This window comes from Thermobia domestica, chromosome 3 (assembly GCF_964235325.1).
Source record: "Thermobia domestica chromosome 3, izTheDome1.hap1.1, whole genome shotgun sequence".
In the NCBI taxonomy this organism is placed as follows: Eukaryota; Metazoa; Arthropoda; class Insecta; order Zygentoma; family Lepismatidae; genus Thermobia; species Thermobia domestica.
Genome location: NC_137456.1, coordinates 66,157,169 through 66,173,907, shown reverse-complemented (window position 1 = coordinate 66,173,907; position 16,739 = coordinate 66,157,169). Strand labels below are relative to the sequence as shown.

The 16,739-nt window shown below is 32.2% G+C and overlaps 1 protein-coding gene across 2 annotated transcripts in view; it reads left to right on the top strand.

Annotated features, from left to right (window-relative positions):
* The window catches only part of LOC145680463 (uncharacterized), a 298,641-nt gene that overhangs the window by 210,997 nt on the left and 70,905 nt on the right, over positions 1-16,739 (top strand). For both annotated transcript variants that reach the window (XM_081751026.1, XM_081751025.1), the window contains 4 exons: positions 65-220; positions 1,487-1,669; positions 8,131-8,247; positions 12,916-12,984. In XM_081751026.1, the coding sequence (XP_081607152.1) occupies positions 65-220; positions 1,487-1,669; positions 8,131-8,247; positions 12,916-12,984 (525 nt within the window). The remainder of the gene's footprint in view (positions 1-64; positions 221-1,486; positions 1,670-8,130; positions 8,248-12,915; positions 12,985-16,739) is intronic.

Genomic DNA, 16,739 nt, shown 5'->3' with positions numbered 1-16,739 from the left:
TAATGACCCGTACCAGAGTAACCTCCTCAGTATATTAATTATCTTTATTTATATATTAATTTAGGGTGAACCCGACACAGATAATAGTGGAACGGAGAATTTGATGGCTACTGATGCAAGTGAGCAAAGTAGTAGCAGTACAGAAAACAGCATTAAAGAAACTATATCGTGGAAAGAACAGCTTCGTAAAGAACTTCAGGCTGCTAAAATTACATCGACGGTAAGTATACAAATCTTAATATAAATAGCTAAATCTTTTTCTTGTATTCAAGGAAAACTTTACAGTTTTTGTTTCTCATTTCATATGATATTATGCTATTAAAATTTTAATAATTTTGTATTTGAATAGTCTAACAATATTTGTTAATTCAAGTTTTCGTATCTTCGTTATTGGAATATTTGAAAAAAAAATGATATTAGAATAAATTATTTAAATAACGAATAATATATTCTTCGAAAAAAAAATTCAAAGAATGAACATGCGTTTGAATTATTATTGGAATTACCCATGATACTAGTAGAATAATTAATATTTAAACGATGTGTGATTAATCCTTAATAGGAGAATTATTTCTTAAAAAATAACAATAGTAACTGTAATTAAGTATACTGTATGCTTTATTTATTGATTTTTCTGGATGGTAGAATTAATCTCAATAGATCATGCAGATTACTACATTTTTGCTTACTAAAATATAATTGAATGTTTTGCGGTTGACACTAATGTTTTTCATTGTGTACTAATTATATATTTGCTTACCTAAATAATCTTTAATTCTAGTTCAACTTATAGCAAATAAAAGTTTAAGCTTGAAAAACAGACACTTTTATAGCAATCCACGTACATAACCATTATCGTCTTATCTTTTCTAGCAAAATTAGAAAAACTTTCTTATCTTTTTTTTTTACCACAGAGATCAATACACGGAACTACTATACATATATTTTATATTTGTACATGTAGATTTATATATGAAGAAACTAATGTAAGAATACCTATGGTGTTGTAGAAAGCACATAGCTTCTATGCAAAAATAAAATATAATGATAATTGAGCTGGTATCCGGAAGTAAGATCTATAGTGATTTTTCTGCAATCTTTGTTTAAATTTACAATATGAATTGGTTTATTTTTATATTGAAACCAAAATTATTTGGAATATATATTTTAAAAATATATATAACCCAATAGAAGTCTATAAAACTGTAGATTCTTATTTCGGAAACTGCAGTAATTTTAATTATCTTCAGTAATTATTACATGTAATTTTGTACGATACAATTTTACTAATTTTCCTTAGACAGGGTAAGCCATACAGCTTACAATAAAATTTTCGGGAAGAAATTTCGACATTAAGAAATAGAGTTAATTTTAATGATAATGCTCAATTATTCCACGAACATCGTAATCTATGTTACACTACTTTGTTCGAAACCTTGTGTTGTATGTCTCTTCAAACATCCTGAATATAAGATCTTTCCTGCAGACTCCAGTTGTCGACGACGAAAACGTAATTGAAGACTCAGGATCGAGGATAACAACACCTTACCCTCTACCAGCAACACGTAGTAGAGAACACATAAACGATGATGAAATTGTACCTCTTATCTACAGACCACGAGGGTCAGACGTCACAACAACCACAACAACACAACTACCTTCTAATGGGGTAAACAAAAAAACCAGAAACAACATTACGTATTGCATTTGGAAAGCCTTTGGGGGATAACTTGCACGGTAGCACTTACAAATAATGGATGTCTGTTCTTTTCATATTTGTGCAGAATTTTATTTATGTCGAAATGAGTGACAGAAACTACAGATAACAAAAAATGTAAATATGTGAATTATAGTCATGTTGAATACGTCTTAGGATTCCTTTGTAGATTTAGTTTCATGCTCAGCAATGATATTTCTGTCATGAAACTCAATAAAACACATCTACCGCCTGCATATTAGGTTTCGTTCTAAATATCGAATTGTAACATTATGCAGCGCGTATGCTTCCTAGAATATATAAAATTAAAAACAAATAAAATGAACATTGAATGAAATACCAAAAATCTGTAAGTTAAGACCTTACTTTTAACAATTCTCCCTAAAATTGATATTGAATCGTGTTGGAAAGTTTCTATATTTGTTCGAAAAAAGTTCATTTGGTTTAGATAATTTTCTTTGCTTAGAATTAATGAATAAATAGGAAGGGTCATTAGTAACTAGAAATTGAATTGTCATTAAATGATTTAGAAAAATAGAAAAGTGAAAATGCAGACTTTCTCTGAGCTATACTTAATAAGTCTACAACAATTTCGAAGTAAATATGTTACAAAAATATATGTATATATTTTACTTACTACTTACGTAAAAGAATATTGACTATTTAAATGAATAAATAACAATCAAATGGAGAGGGCACGATGAAATATGATTTTATTTAGTAAAATGTTCATTTGATATATGGAATATACATATAATCTATTTAAGCAATCTAATTTGGACTACTTTAATTCAAGGTGTTTGATATATCAAAATTGCTTGTAAGATGTAAAATACAAGCACACGATATAAAATATATTAATCACATGACAATATTTTTTTCCCTTACGTGAGATTAAACATCACCGATGAATGTGAAGCATATACATATATATGGTGTTCCGAAAATAAACTTGCATCTTGCTAGTTTCCTGGTCCGAAAAAGTTGTAAAGAGGTTGAGCTTAATGAAATTTCCTTAATGATTCACTTTCAAGAATAGGAATGAAGTTAAAATGTGAATTACTCCCCCGTCTAAGAAAAAACGACGAGATAATTTTAAGGCTAAAAGTGAAACAATATAGAATAGAACAGACTCCATTATTATTGCTAATACGAAAAATATATCTAATACATTTAACAAATGTCACTAATTAAAGACTAAAACGGACATTTTTTGATGCTTTGATTTAAGGCTACAATCTAATCCCGCATGAATGAATATTTACAAAATAATTGTTAAAGCCTTTTCCTAGTTTTCTTGGCATCTTTCTGCATACCGATCCATTATTGTCAACTATACTTTCCTCTCTCACAACACTTTTCTTAATCCCTGATCTGCTATCTTGGTCCCTAATTTCCTTCAATAGTACGCCTAACATGAGGAAATACATAAAATAGGTAAATGTTAGTAACATGTTTAGTTAATGCGACTAACTAAAATGTAAATTGGTGATTCATTATTATTTCATAACTTTTTATCTCTTGAATAAATATGCCACAACTATTTTCCAAATGAAAGTTTTCCAAATCGACAGTGATAAATCTATTATGGCATAACTATCCGGTGCATGACTTGGTTTTTATAATTACATCTACGACATTAGGTTCCGTTATACCAACAACTATCAGTAAAATGAAAATGAAATCTTTAAGTTTTACGTCCTACGTCCTACGTTTTATGTCCTATGCATGCCAGGTAGGTTAAACGATACAGTGATGATGAGAAATGAATCAAATGGTTGAATGAAGAAAGTGAGAGGAAACGAGAGAACCCTGAAAAAAACCACGCACATGGTGTTTGTCCACCACAAAGCTCACTTGGCACGAGCTGGGATCGAACCAAGGACGCCATGCACCAGAGGTGAACGCTCTATCAGTGAACCACAATTATCAATAGGATTCAGTCGAATAGTAATGAAGATTTAGATCACTCTTGCCTACACACAATTAAAGCAATCAACCTAATTGGAATGGCTATCTTCACCATAGATTCATTATTTCAATTATTTGGTCCTATTACATATAATAAATTTATTCCTTACAATGTCACAATCATCACTCATAATTCTCTAGCCTGTTTACTACCTACATACATCACCTATTATTTGTCTGCTATATCACTGAAAACTGTTATTAGTTAAAAACATGTACAAAATGGCCCGACCCAAAATGGACGATTAGCCTCTTATAAGTAGATTTGTTTTTCACACTTTTAATGTAATTAAGGAGAAGCGGCGCCACACATTTTTAAATTGTAAAACATATTATTAATGTTGTAAACATTAAATGTAATAATGTAATAAACATTAAATTGTCCAAAGTAATTAATTGTTAGGAGTAAAATATTAATAACAAAAGTGAGAGCAAAGCTCACCTATACTTATCGACTAAAGCGTCATCTCTTCTGTCTTCATCACCTATTACACAATAAGCATATTTCAGAAATTCACCAATTGGACATTACTGATAACAACAAATCATCGGTATAAATAAACTTATTTCACCCAATTATCCAAGGATGTTATAAATAGAGGATCTGGCCATATGTATCTTAATCCTATTAAATCGATGAAGCCAAAAAACAACCGAGCATCGGCACGTCTGATTGGCTACTCTCGTTTCTGCCGTCGTCTGATTGGCTACTTTCGTTTCCGCCATGATTGTTGGCTCAAAACATTGTGATTCTATTGGACGGAGTGGGCAGAGTAGGGGTGGCGAAACGTGACGTATGACTTCAAGATTTTGTTGTAAGGGCAGATCCTCTATTTTATAAGATCCTTGCAATTATCTTCGTGTTTCATAAACAAGCAATTAATGATTCTTACTTCTCTTCTTCTTCTTCTTCTCTTTCATTATGCATGTTATAATTTATATCGTGCTTCGCACCATATATTCATATTCTAATTCCCAGCACAAATCAGGCACTGAGAAACATACAGTGTCTAAAAAACACTAAAGTATAACATTTTCAATGGAAGAAGAACAGTATTTCCTCATGTAGGAAAAGACTAAACTTTTCATGAAAGTTTATTTTTCTAATAACTTCTAACACTAATAAAACTCGATGTACAACGAATTTTATCATTAACGTAATTAACATAAGCACTAACACCACATACTTACTAAACAGTAACAAATAATACTATAACATTATCACTTACAATATATTCTAGTGAATATAATCATTAACATAATACACTTATTGAAGAAAATAACAAATAATTTTATAACAATATTAACACTTATGATAAATTAAGGAGGTATATACTAAATGTTATGCATTAAATGATTCTAATTGCTAGTTAGAAGTGTATGTACGTTACTTTTAGAAGTGTATTTGCTAGTATAATTAAATATATATATATATATATATATATATATATATATATATATATATATATATATATATATATATATGTATGTATGTATGTCAGGGCCGGATCCAGGATTTTCTGCCGGGGGTGCACCAATAACTAACCAGTACATTTGAATTAAATGTGAATTTTTAAATATCTCTATGGTGTGAATGAGGAATTGCCCTGGAAATGTTCAGTGTCTGGTCTTGGAAATCGAACCCACGATTTTCCAAATCCTTTTTCTTCAGCCTTCAGAAAATCGACTTAAACTATTGCTTTTGCAAAACTACGCTTTCTTGTAAGTCCCAAAGGGAAACATTACGGCAGAAATTTTTGAAAAGTGTTGCTATTTTTATTGCTAACTTCTCATTTTAGATAGTGTATATTTACAATGAAGGGGAGTGCGTGTGCACCGGTGAATCCCTCTAAATTCAGCCATTGTATATATATATATATATATATAGGCTTTAAAAAGTTAAATCTCAAAGTAAATTTAGAAATAGTACCTTCTCATTTCCTTGCTATTAGTTATAAAAGAAATGACCATGATCTCTAAACATATATGAAAAATAGAAAATAACTCAGAGAAAAGTTTTAATTAATTTTACTTTTCCAGGACTATTGATTTTTCATCATGCCTGAAGTCCCAATATATAAATTCATTGTATAAATTCATTTTAATTTGTTATTTATCGTTACTTTCAAATTCTTATTTTAACTTTTTGTTTTATTTACACATTTTGATCTAGAAGACTTTCGTTTTGTTTATAAGTGAATATACATTTTCTTATAATTCAGTTGTGTTAAAATATACATGCCTTCAGATCTATTTTTCATAAAAAATGCTCTCTGTATTAATCTTTGATATATGTCTCCCTTTGAACAAAAGAATTGATTTTGAGTCCTATTTTTTTTCTTTTTTTAATGACAATTTTTGCCATTTGAAATTGAACAATACAAATATAATTTACATAATTTTTAGATGTCTTTGGTTATTGTAAAATTAGAAACTACTAAATAATTACAAGGTTTGAGAAAAATACAGAATATTAATAGGTTTCTCCCTATTTTAAACGTTCTATAACTTTTTTATTGACTTTATAAAAGCAATAATCACAAGTTTTCATGAGAAATGTAGAGCTCCTGTGTTCTTTACGCACTTCCGTAGTCATTTAGTTATGACAGCATTAGAAGGATATGTTACTAATTCTTTTTTCAAATGCTGCAAGAGCTTTTAATGTTCTTTTACATATACTAACATTATAAAGTGTAAATATTGTTCTTTCACTTGTCAAATACAGGGTTCGGCATAAGCAAACGTCTTTTTTAAGTTACTCAAATGTATTACACTAGTTAAATGTATAAAATAAAATATAGTATTTTCTGATAAATTGCTTCATGAAAACAACAAAACTGCACCACTTATTGAGATTAAATAATATTTTCAACATTCCCATCTTCTTGCCCAACACTTCTACAAACCTCTTGACACATTCCCATGTTAATTTCAGAAAATATATCGGAAATTGCTTGTTTTAACTCAGGAATTGTTTTTGGTTTCAGGCTGTAAACAAGATCTTTCAATACACCCCACAAGAAAAGGTCAGGTAGTGTAAAGTCTGGTGACCTTGATTGTTAATTAATCACTCCAGTTCATCCTATCCACCTGCTCTCTAAATAAACATTTAACCACTCCCAAACTTTTAAAGCATAGTGGGTCGGTGCACCATCCTGTTGAAATTAAATGTCACTCTGATTTTGAACTCGGGGCCAGAATTCAGTTTGTAGCATATGTAAATAATTGTCTTGATTAGCAGTACCATCAAAGAATATCGGCCCTATTATTCCCATTGAAGCCCAAACTGTAACTCCTGGTAAGTTTACATCTTTGTCCGAAGTGATAAGTGGGTTAGCATCGCTCCAGTATATACAATTATGGAGATTGATATGTCCGCTCAACTTGAAGGTTGTTTCATCTGACTACCATATCTTATAAAAAAAAAGTCTCATCTTCATTAACTTTGTTCATGAAAATTGCACAAAACTGCTTGTCTTCATCTCCATCATGCAAACTTTGTAGCTAGCACACGAGGGATGTAAAGTCTCATCTTAATTTCTTTAAGACTCTACGAACACTTCTATCACTAATACCTAACTCTTGAGAGAGACGTCTATTGGATTTTTGATAAGTGCTCAAGAATGATTCTCTTACTTCTGCACACTTTTACACACTTGTTGTTGAAACTTGCCTACCTGATCTTGGGGTATCATTTACACTAGATGTTCTTTCAAATTTCCTTATGCAGCCTGTGGAATGTTGAATTCTGTAGCTAACAAACAAGCTGTTTCAGCACCATTTTTCTTGTTTTTGTAGTAAAGTTGAACCGCTCTCACTCTTTGCTCCTTTGTTAATCGCGTAGTAAAGTTGAACCGCTCTCACTCTTTGCTCCTTTGTTAATCGCGTAGTAAAGTTGAACCGCTCTCACTCTTTGCTCCTTTGTTAATCGCGTAGTAAAGTTGAACCGCTCTCACTCTTTGCTCCTTTGCTAATCCCGTAGTAAAGTTGAACCGCTCTCACTCTTTGCTCCTTTGTTAATCGCGTAGTAAAGTTGAACCTCTTTCACTCTTTGCTCTTTGCCACACTCAAATTCCTACAATAAAAGAAAAAAGAGATTTATTGTAAAATATTGTAAAACATTGTAAAACTAAGTAAACAAAAATAGGTAATAATACTAATAATAATAATATGTAACAGTAAGCAATGAAAGCTAAAAAGGGCGTTACTTATGCCGCATCCTATATTTTGAAGGACGTAGGTAACACATAGCTAGATCATGAATTATTTTTAAGAGATGAAAAGTTCTCTATTATGGCTAAACATAACAGTCAGAACAAGCACTGCAATTAAGTAACATATTACTTCTTTAATATGTGCATGAGAAATACTCTGTTTCTTCTTAACTACGTCTTTCTTATCACTAACACATAGCAATTTTCTTCACTGCTTTTCTCCATTAGATAATAACAGCAGGCCCAGAAGAATCTTCGTTGACTTATACAGTTCCCTCCTTGCCTCGGAAACAACACAATACAGTTTCAACCCAACCTCATCTCAATACTAAATCTACTGAGGCGGTGAGTAGAATTCCATAAACTGATATCATTATAATAAATAGAATCTGATTTTTAAAAAATCTTGTGCTAAAGATGAGAAATATCTGTTTATTTATTTAGTAAATTAAAATATTGAATCATATTCAATGAAACATGTTATTCACTTTGTGCCATTTTATAAATATTTTCCCTAAATACTTTAATTTTTATATTTCCTGCAGAACACAATAATAGAGTAAATTTCATAGTAGAAACTAAAGATTTGATATATCTTACTTACATTAAACACCTTTCTATGACATTATTATGAATTACATAACTTTACAGTGATAAGTATCTTAATATAATGACATCAAATTTTACAGAAGAATGGAGCCAAATGTTTAGCCCATCTGATTCTGAATTCAGTTTCTTATGAGATCACAAAATTTGCTGTATTGACCCAGCATTATGAGGCAATGAGGAAATAACTTCCATTAAGAGATAGTAATTTCAATCCAGAAAGCCAGATAATCATTGGAAGTGGGAGAGAATTAATATTAAGAATTGATCATGGATCACCCAGTATACGCACTCCATTTATCAAGTATTGACCTTTGTAGAACAGATATTTTCACTTTTTATTAAGAATTAAGGGTTCAATTATATTAAAGTTATAAGATATTAAAATATTATCACGCAAAACGAAAATTTTATACGTTTTATTATTATATATTATCCCCACTTTCTTTATGAGTTCTGATAGATTATATCCACTGTACTTTTAACTTTATAAGCTTTTAACTTATAATTTTCACAGTAAGAAAAGTTCAAAATAGACGAGTATTCACTTAACTGAGTTGAGTTTTGTATAGCGTTGAGTGATATATATATATATATATATATATATATATATATATATATATATATATATATATATATATATAGGGTGTTTCAAAACAACACCGACAACGTTTGGGAGATGATTCCCGACACCAAGATAAGACAAAGAGTATAGACCAACTTGGTTGCACAAATGCTTCCTTTCGGAGTTATAGGCTGCCGAAAACATGAAAAAAAAATGAAATTTGAAGGTCCACAGCTCCAAAACTATGGAACCTATTGTAGTCGGGTCAAGACTTCATTGAGAAACTAGTATGTACCCTATCCAAATATCCATGTTTCAGAATCCTGCGGTACTCACGCAATAATTTTTATAGACGGAGTTTCGTTAGGGGCATATACTTTGAAGTATTCACCAACTACCTCTATAAAAATTGTTGCAGAAGTACCGCAGGATTCTGAAACATGGATATTAGGATAGGCCACATACTAGTTCTTAAGTGCACTCTTGACCCGACTACGGTAAGTCCCATAGTATTGGAGCTATGAACCATTAAAGTTCTTTTTTTTTTTTATGTTTTCGGCAGCCGATAACTCCGAAAGGGCATTTGTGCACCAGGTTTGTCTATGCTTTTTGTCTTATCTTAATGTCAGGAATCACCCTACAAACGTTGTTGGTGTTGTTTTGAAATACCCTATATATATATATATATATATATATATATATATATATATATATATATATATATATAAGGCCTGGAAGAAAATGTAATGACAACATTGTTGTAATTCGTATTTCGTATCTGGGTTTATGCACAGAAGAACACCTGTTACATTCCAGCAATGTAATAGGAACTGGAGTAAATCATTCTTGGTTTCTACGAACTAGATTTTTTAAAAATACTTAAACAGTAAATACATTGAATTTTAAAGTAAAATATTAACAAATAATAATAATAATACCTGAATAAAAATAAATTTTCCAGATCCTATGGCACAACCACAAAATTGTTATTATATATATATATATATATATATATATATATATATATATATATATATATTAAATAATAACATAACACAAAACAAATACAGAAGTATACGAGATGTTTTCACTAATTATAGCTTCCGAAAATGAAATCTTTGAGTTTAACGTCCCACAATTATGTCCTTTGGACTAAGGGAGACGAATGATTAGGACAAGTGAATGATGATGGAAGACTTGGTGGAATGGGAATGTGGGAGAAAACGGGAGTACTCCGAGAAAACTCACGGACACGATGTTGTCCATCACAAATTTACTTGGCCGAAGATCAAACTAGGGACCCCACGTTCCAGAGGTAAGCGCTCTACCGTTGAGCTACAGTGCACCCCAGCTTCCGACAATGAACTTATCGACAAAGAATATTGGTAGACCAAGCACAGGAGAAACATACATACGAATACATGGCAAAAACGTGCTGGGCGTTCACATTCCGAAGTAGCATTAGTATTCCAGTGCGAAATGTGCACGATTTTTTTTTTTTTCAAGTTGTTCAAATTCTGGGGCTTTCAGATTCCCGAGGCGACAATACTATATTTGATCCTAGTATTTGGTTCTGTATTTGATTGCTTTAATTCACTTGTCAACTTTGTCAGTTGCAGTTATATGATTTCAGTCTAAACTCGCGTGCTAATCTTCTAAGCTTGCGAACAATTACTAATACATTTATTAATAAAAGTATAAATTGCACTGATTTCACCACTCATCGTTGTAATTTACAAGTAATTTAATTAGCACTATATTACTTCATTCTTTCCTTGAAATTCCTAACCTTTTCTTTTTGCTAGATAATAATAATAATAATAATAATAATAATAATAATAATAATAATAATAATAATAATAATAATAATAATAATAATAATATTTGGTCTAGGAATTAATTCGTGCGGGTGGACAAGAGATGGCGCAACGAACGGACCGTCCCACAGTTCCGTGTATCCACACATGTGTTGCAAACCCCTGTCATCGCGTATCGTTCGTAGTATAGGGCAGTGGATTAAAGCGTCAACAACACCAGTTTGTAGTTAAGTGAACATGGCGCAATTTGTGCCTGATAAAGTGTTTTTGCGGGGTGTCCTGCTGCATTACTTTAACATGCAGAAAAGTGCGACTGAAAGTCATCGTATTTTGGTGGAAGTGTATGGTGACCATGCTCTAGCTGAGCGAACGTGTCAGAAGTGGTTTGCACGGTTTAGAAGTGGTGATTTCGGCTTGGCAGACCAAAAGCGAGCTAGACAGCCAAAAAAAATTCAAGACGAAGAATTGACAGCATTGCTCGAGCAGGATTCGTGTCAAACGCAGGAACAACTTGCAGCAGCATTAGGCGTTGATCAAACAACAGTCTCCAAACGCTTGAAAGCCATGGGAATGATTCAAAAGATGTCACATTGGGTTCCACATGAATTGAAAGACAGAGACGTTGAAAGACGAAAAACCATTTGCGAATTGCTGCTTCAACGACAGAGCAGAAAGGGGTTTCTGCATCGAATTATTACGGGTGATGAGAAGTGGATCCATTACGAGAACCCTAAACGAAAAAAGGCCTGGGTGAAACCAGGTGAACCAGGTCCATCACAACCAAAACGAGATATTCACTGTGCAAAGGTTATGCTGTGCATATGGTGGGATATGAAAGGTGTGGTGTACTATGAGCTGCTGCAACCGGGTGAAACTATGAATGGAGAACGTTATCGACGACAATTAATGCGTTTGAAGCAAGCTCTGGCCAGAACACGACCAGAATGGGAGAACAGACATGATAAACTTATTGTTCAACATGATAACGCTCGCCCACATGTCGCAAAACCGGTCAAAACCTATTTAGAAAATGTCGGATGGGAAGTTTTACCCTACCCGCCGTATTCACCAGGCGTTGCTCCTTCGGACTACTACTTGTTCGATTGCATGAACAACGATTTGATTGGACAGCGGTTTACTTCTTCAGAAGATATCGAAACATGGGTCTCTGACTGGATCGCTTCCAAGGATGAGGACTTCTTTCGCCACGGAATCCGTACATTGCCTGACAGATGGGCGAAAGTGGTGGCTAGCGATGGACAATATTTTTCTTAAGGTATTTATGTATTTTGTGTTTGTACTACAGCTTCAATGTGTGCGTACCAACCGCACGAATTAATTCCTAGACCAAATAATAATAATAATAATAATAATAATAATAATAATAATAATAATAATAATAATAATAATAATAATAATAATAATAATAATAATAATAATAATAATAATAATAATAATAATAACTCAGATTTCTTTGCAGTATAACGCTACTTTCAAAAATGAAACCATATACTGAACATTAATGAACAACATATTCTAGTATTTATTTATTTCATGTATGTAGCTCTATACTTACGTTTTAAATATACAACAATTATTATAAATAGTTTTAATATTAAACAATTAGACCAATATAATCGCACATAGTACCTACGACAATTTACATGTTGGCAAATTTTCTATGTCTTTTTGGTTTTAAGCACCAATTTCGCTGTTCCTTATTCTGGAAATGTATGCTGCTGTGGAACGACACAGTAGGCACAGAAAAAAAGAAATAGGAGATTTACAAGCAGATAAGTTGGAATTTTCAACAGTATATAATTTAAGGTAAAATAAAGAGTTCAAGAAAGGATGCGGTTGATTCGTTCTGAAATGTGAATGACTGTTACTTGTTTGTTTTAATTTCATATCAATTCATAGTATATAATGCCATTAATGATATATGTACTATATTTATTTTATAAACAAAAGATTTAACTTTAAATAGGAAAGTTAAATTTGACAATACATTTCATATTTTCTTAGATTTCCGACTCCCGAACAGAAGGTTCCTCAGTTTCTCAGAAAGAGATCCAGCGGAAACAACCAACATCGGTAAGTTTGACTATCTATATCTTATTTCTAAAACTCTTACAACAAATAATCGGACATATAAACTCAGCTATTTATTGGTTTTTTTTTTTTTCCAGAATTTCAAATGGTAAATTAGCTATTACTTTAGTAATAGAAATGTGGTACAGACAGTTACCACCATGTTATTAATGTTTAACAACTTCCTCTGAATAGATAAAGGGGTTCAATAGATTGAAATGTACTTACTGTTGATTTCAGGGTTTACCATACACAAGACTTACTTATCACTTATAAAATAAGTCAATGTTTCCATTATATGCCAATTGAAGAGCATAATATAATTTGTTGGTGAAATTATTAACTTAATTAATTCTTTAATAAGTTGATTCTATATATTTGATTTTGTTCAGTGAGATTTATACTTTATACCCCAATTTACTTTGATTATTGACTTCATCAATGGCAATATAAGAGAACGATTTCATTTATTAGAAATAATGTAAGTAAAAGGCTAATAGTCACCGCAAGAAACAAACATCACTAGGAAATACTTTCGAAGAACATCGTCTTCATCGTCAGCCTAGGCACACTTCAAAAAGGATTTAAACCATAAAAAGAATTTTAAAAATGTGCGAAGTAAAAACCTTCTTGTCACTAGGGTTAGACATATGTTAATAATATGTTATATGTGATTTCATTTATTCTTATATTAGCAAAAATTTCGGTATATATATATATATATATATATATATATATATGCATAAAGATTAGATTGGTTTTCTTTTTCGACGTACTTATTTCCTTGAGTTTCATCCTCTAAAATAGTTCCATACTAGCAGCGTTCACCCCGCTTCGCTGCGGTCACCCCGGAACGCAATAAACTTTGTTACTTAGATAATTTTTACTTTTTCGCTTTCAAGTGATATGATAAAAACCATAGAAGATTGCAGTAAATGTTAACATTATATCGCCTGTCATTTATGTTAACCCGCCCCGCTTCGCTGCGGTCACCCCCGAACGCAATAAACTTTGTTACTTAGATAATTTTTACTTTTTCGCTTTCAAGTGATATGATAAAAACCATTATAACGCCTGTCATGTATGTTAACCCGCCGAGTGACACGGTCATGCGGGTTGCATATAAATACGTTTATTTTTATACCTATGATGAACTAACAAAGGATTTGTACGTAATGGACACCTGAATGGTCAATTATCTCAAGACACTGGTAATTGAAAATTAAAGTGATATGATAAAAACCATCTAGGGTCCAAATCCTAATAACCCCCCAAAAATAAAAGAAATTGGTTCAGCCGTATTAGCGTGATGAGCGGACAAAGGATTTGTACGTTCTCTTTTATATATATAGATTAGAACAAAGGAACCCATGAAAAAAATTAGCAAAGTTGAATGATATTAAATGGTGCTCCAAGCTACCTCAAATTTTGAATGGATGTACAATATACAATATGAGGTAAAGGTACCTTGTAAATTTGGAAAAAAACAATTGAAAGTTGATATACATATATTATGAAGATAATAGCTATTAAATGACTAGAGATGAGTTGGAAAATGTCGGATGTGTGTTTGTAAAAAGCTACGATATATGTACGTGACCCCCTTCTTATTAAAAATGATGTACCTGATTCAAGTTGGCGGACTTCAAGATGGCCACCATGATGATACTACACAGTAATAGATGCGGATGTACTTCCATTACCTTCTTCAAGATATGGTTGCATTCCCACTAGCCGTTCCGAACTTACAAACTGCATTTGCCTTATATTGTGCACTAGAATTGCATTCAAAATTTTAGGCTGCTTGGGGCACCATATATTATTATTCAATTGAGTTGATTTTTCTCATGGGTTACTTTTGTCTGATATGGTACCATTTTAGGAGCTGAAACTTAAAAAGAAAGAAAGAAAGAAAGAAAAGAAAGAAAAAAGAAAAAGAAACAAAAAGAAGATCGGAAACCAAAAATAAGGACCGTTTTAATATATATACACAGCGTGTCCCGCTTAGGACTATAATGAAGGAAAAATGTAACAATGAAAGAAATTATTAGAATGACGGTAAGTTTGTACCACTGTGAACCAGAAAGTTTTGTTAACAATGCATCAAGTGCCACAAGTCCTGCTATCTTGTGCTAGCCACAAAGCCGTTAAACTCTTATTGCTTATCTGACAGTCATCATGTGGACGCCTCGACAGAGGATGTTTTGCGTGTTAGCGCTTTCGGAATTGAAACCTGTGAAACTTGTTCAGATGCGTTTTCATGTACATTATGGAGTCATGTAAAAGAAGTAGTACCAAATTACATATCCATCAAGAAATGGGACCAGGAGTTACGAGAAACGAGATCGTTGTTACCGATGACTGGTAAACATGTAAAAAGGAAAGTTTCAGAAGAAGGCGTGGAGAGAATTCGTGTTGCATTTAACAGAAGGCCCCGTAAATCCATATGAGAAGCTAGCAGGCAACTACAAATCTCAAAATCAACTGTGCATAAGGTAGTGCACAAAAGATTGCGCCTGCATATTTACAAGATTCAACTTCACCAGCGCATGAAACCGGCTGACAAGCCGATGAGGATACAATTCGCAGAAGAATGCTTGAAAAAATTGATGAAGACGACGCATTCCTGAACAGTGTTTGTTTTTCAGACGAGGCAATTTTCCAAGTTAGTGGATATATTAACAGATGTAACTGTAGGATTTGAAAATCAGATAATCATCACGAAGTGCGAAAAAGAGAACGAGATTCTCCGAAATTGAATATGTAATGTGTTCTTATGAAGAACAAAGTTATCAGTCTCATCTTTTTCGCTGATACAACAGTGAATTCGAACAATTACCTAAACGTGTTGCAGCAATATGCCTTACCTCAACTACCACCCGAAGCCATTCTCTAACAAAACGAAGCTCATTTCCATTTTTCTCATGTCGTCAGAGACGTTCTTGATGATCATTTCAATGGAAGATGGATTGGAAGAGATTTAAAGTTCATGACATAATCTCCACGATTACCAGACCTTACTGTGTGTGTGACTTCTTCCTATGAATATTTGTTAAGGACCAGGTTTATTCTACTCTAGTTCAAGGTCTGGATGACTTGTGTGAAAGAATTGTGGTTGCCATAAGCAACGTTACTCCACAGATGTTTGAGAACATTTGGATTAATGCGGAATACCGTTTTGACATTTACTGCGCAATTAACGGTGCATACTTAGAAGTTTGTTATATTCTTCATTTGTAAGGGAAACTTTCTGAGTTATTGTTGTGTGTGTGTAACAAATAAGTTTGGACGATAAATCTTGGTAAATAAAAAAGTTATGCCACTTTCATTTGCTAGTCCTAAGCGGAATACCCTGAACATATATGGACTATTTTTGTGTGTTAAATATTCTTGTAAGTGCACAGGGAAGTTTGAAACACAAGAACAGAATGGTAAGCGACACTATCTCAGTATAAGCACAATAACGATACAAATATTATTAAAATCAGCCTTAAACAATGAAATACTACTTACACATCATAAAAGTATAAGATCTAAAAAAGAGCACACAGATAACAATATTAATTATTATTAAATTATTTATTTGTAATACTTCTGCATATAAGCTGTTGGTATGTTTCCTAAACACTTTTTTCAAAAATGTTACTTAAATACTCAATTTGCTTACATTAAATCTATGTTTTCTGAATATTCTTATAATAATTGTAATTTTATAGCTAAGATACGAACAGGACTTCTCTCCTTTTCCCCATTGTGGT